The sequence below is a fragment of the Phaethon lepturus genome, unplaced genomic scaffold (assembly GCF_000687285.1).
Source record: "Phaethon lepturus isolate BGI_N335 unplaced genomic scaffold, ASM68728v1 scaffold14680, whole genome shotgun sequence".
In the NCBI taxonomy this organism is placed as follows: domain Eukaryota; kingdom Metazoa; phylum Chordata; class Aves; order Phaethontiformes; family Phaethontidae; genus Phaethon; species Phaethon lepturus.
In genome coordinates this window covers 6315-8494 of record NW_010512698.1, presented here as the reverse complement: position 1 = coordinate 8494, position 2180 = coordinate 6315, and the positions used below count along the sequence as shown (strand labels likewise).

The 2180-nt window shown below is 63.4% G+C and overlaps 1 protein-coding gene across 1 annotated transcript; it reads left to right on the top strand.

Annotated features, from left to right (window-relative positions):
• Positions 1 to 2: 2 nt before the first annotated feature.
• Positions 3 to 1749, top strand: PYCRL (pyrroline-5-carboxylate reductase-like; the record flags this gene model as incomplete). Its single annotated transcript, XM_010287850.1, has 5 exons — positions 3 to 92; positions 374 to 553; positions 776 to 988; positions 1122 to 1214; positions 1567 to 1749. Coding segments are annotated over 5 exons (759 nt in total), but the record flags the coding sequence as incomplete, so codon positions are not given.
• Positions 1750 to 2180: the final 431 nt, after the last annotated feature.

Below are 2180 nucleotides of genomic sequence, written 5' to 3'. Positions count from 1 at the left end.
CTCACGCCGGTCCCTGTATTCCCCAAGGGAAGGTGCCAGCCAGCAGCATCCTGGCCAGCGCTCCCTCGGACAAAAACCTGGATGCCTGGCGGGTGAGTGGGGCTGTGGTGTGACAAGCCACCCTGCTCAGTGGCCATGGTGGTGGGAGGCATGTTGGGATGCCCCTTGCCACGATTTTGGGGCAGCCTTTCTCCCCGCACAGGGGTTTGGCTCATCCTTCCTACGTCTGGGTGAAATCCAGGCAGAGCCTTGGTGGCTTCACAGCCAGAACGCGCTCCCCAAGCCGTGTCCCCACATGCGAAAGTGCCTTGCCTGTGAGAGTGCTGGGGTTGGGGAGTGCCAGGCTGTGACACCTCTCCCTGCCCGTGGGCAGGAATCGGGCTGCCGGACCACGCACTGCAACCTGGAGGTGCTGCAGGAGAGCACCCTGGTCTTCCTGGCCACCAAACCCCACATCCTGCCAGGCGTCCTGCAGGAGATCCGTCCTGCCGTGGGACCCCACCACATCATTGTCTCGCTGGCGGCCGGTGTCACCCTCCAGACACTGCAGCGGGTGAGCTTCCTCCTCCTCCTCCTTTTCCTCCCATTTGTACCCAGGCCTGTGGAGAAGGACACACCGCTGTGGCTCTGTCCCCACCCAGGTTGCATCCCCAGGTCTTTCCCCATGGACCATACTTCTCCGCCAGCCTCAATGGGTGATACCCACTGGAGTCTCGGGGCACCCTTGGGTGCTGCCCAGAGCTAGCACCCCTCTCCCATCCCCATCTTTCCCCAGCTTCTCCCTGCCAGGACCAAGGTGCTGCGGCTCATGCCCACCCTGCCGTGCGTGGTACAGGCAGGGGCGATGGTCTTCGCCCGGGGCAGCAGTGCCGGGGATGGGGAAGCCGCCCTGCTGAAGAGCCTGCTGTCCTCCTGCGGGCTCTGTGAGGAGGTCCCCGAATCCCACATCAACATCCACACCGGACTCAGCGGCAGTGGGGTGGCCTACGTAAGCACCCATGCTAGGCGGGCACCAGCTCACTGGTGGGATGTGGGATGCCGGCAGAAATCCCACCCATGCGAGGTTGGGGTTTGGGGTCCCCCTTTTTGCCACGCTCACCCCTGATGCTCTTCTCTCCCAGGTCTACCTGTTTGCCGAAGCCTTGGCCGAAGGAGCGGTGAAGATGGGCATGCCGGGTGGCTTAGCCAGCAGGATCGCAGCTCAGACGCTGCTGGTGAGTCGGTGCTGTCGCTCAGGGACACCTGGCATCTCCCTCCTGCCCCGCAGCTCCCACCCAGCTTAGGCACCCGGTCACCATCGCTGCCCTGGGCTCTGCAGCACTCAACAGGGTGGCAGAGCGAGGGAGGATGTGCTGAATGGCCTCCTGCCTCAGCTTCTCCTCTTGAAACTGAAGATGAGGACACCAGAAGACAGCGACGGGCATGATCGTGGGACCGGTGCTTTGGCACCTTGTCCCCCACCGCAGGGCGTGGGTGATGGGAGGATGCTGCCATCCCATTCCTGGGTAAAGAGAGGGGGCTGTTTGGGAGGTCCCCTTCTCTCTGACCTACCCTGGTCTCCCATAGGGTGCAGCGAAGATGATGCTGGAGACGGGGGAGCACCCGGCGAAGCTGCGGGGGGATGTCTGCACGCCCGGGGGTACCACCATCCACGGGCTACACCAGCTGGAGAAGGGCGCACTGCGGGCCACCGTCATGAACGCTGTGGAGGCGGCCACCAACCGGGCATGCGACATGGCTGAGGACTAGTGGCCTGGCTGGGGATGAACCCCTCTGTCCCATTCCCCATGGGGCAGGAGGGGCGATGGGGACCAGACCAAACCCCTTCAAGGAGCAGGGGTACCCTGACATCCCCAGGAGACCCTGGCTGGGGGTGGGAGATGGTGTAAATTCGTGTCCATGCCACGTGCTACCTCTGCAGGGCTGGGACCGAATAAACATGGGCAGCACAACGGCAGGTTTGGCTCTTTCTGGTCCCTTCAGTCCTGCGGGGCTACTGCACCCAGCACAGGGTCACCTCCATGGGTAGGTGACAGCTGTGGGCCCCTGGGCCAGCAGGGATGGAGCTGATGCCACACTGGCTCTACGCTCACTGGTGCTGTGCCGGGATGTGTGACACTGGGGACAGGGATGGGGATGGAGTTTTGGGGACAGGCTGATCCCAAATAAAGCCTGCTGGG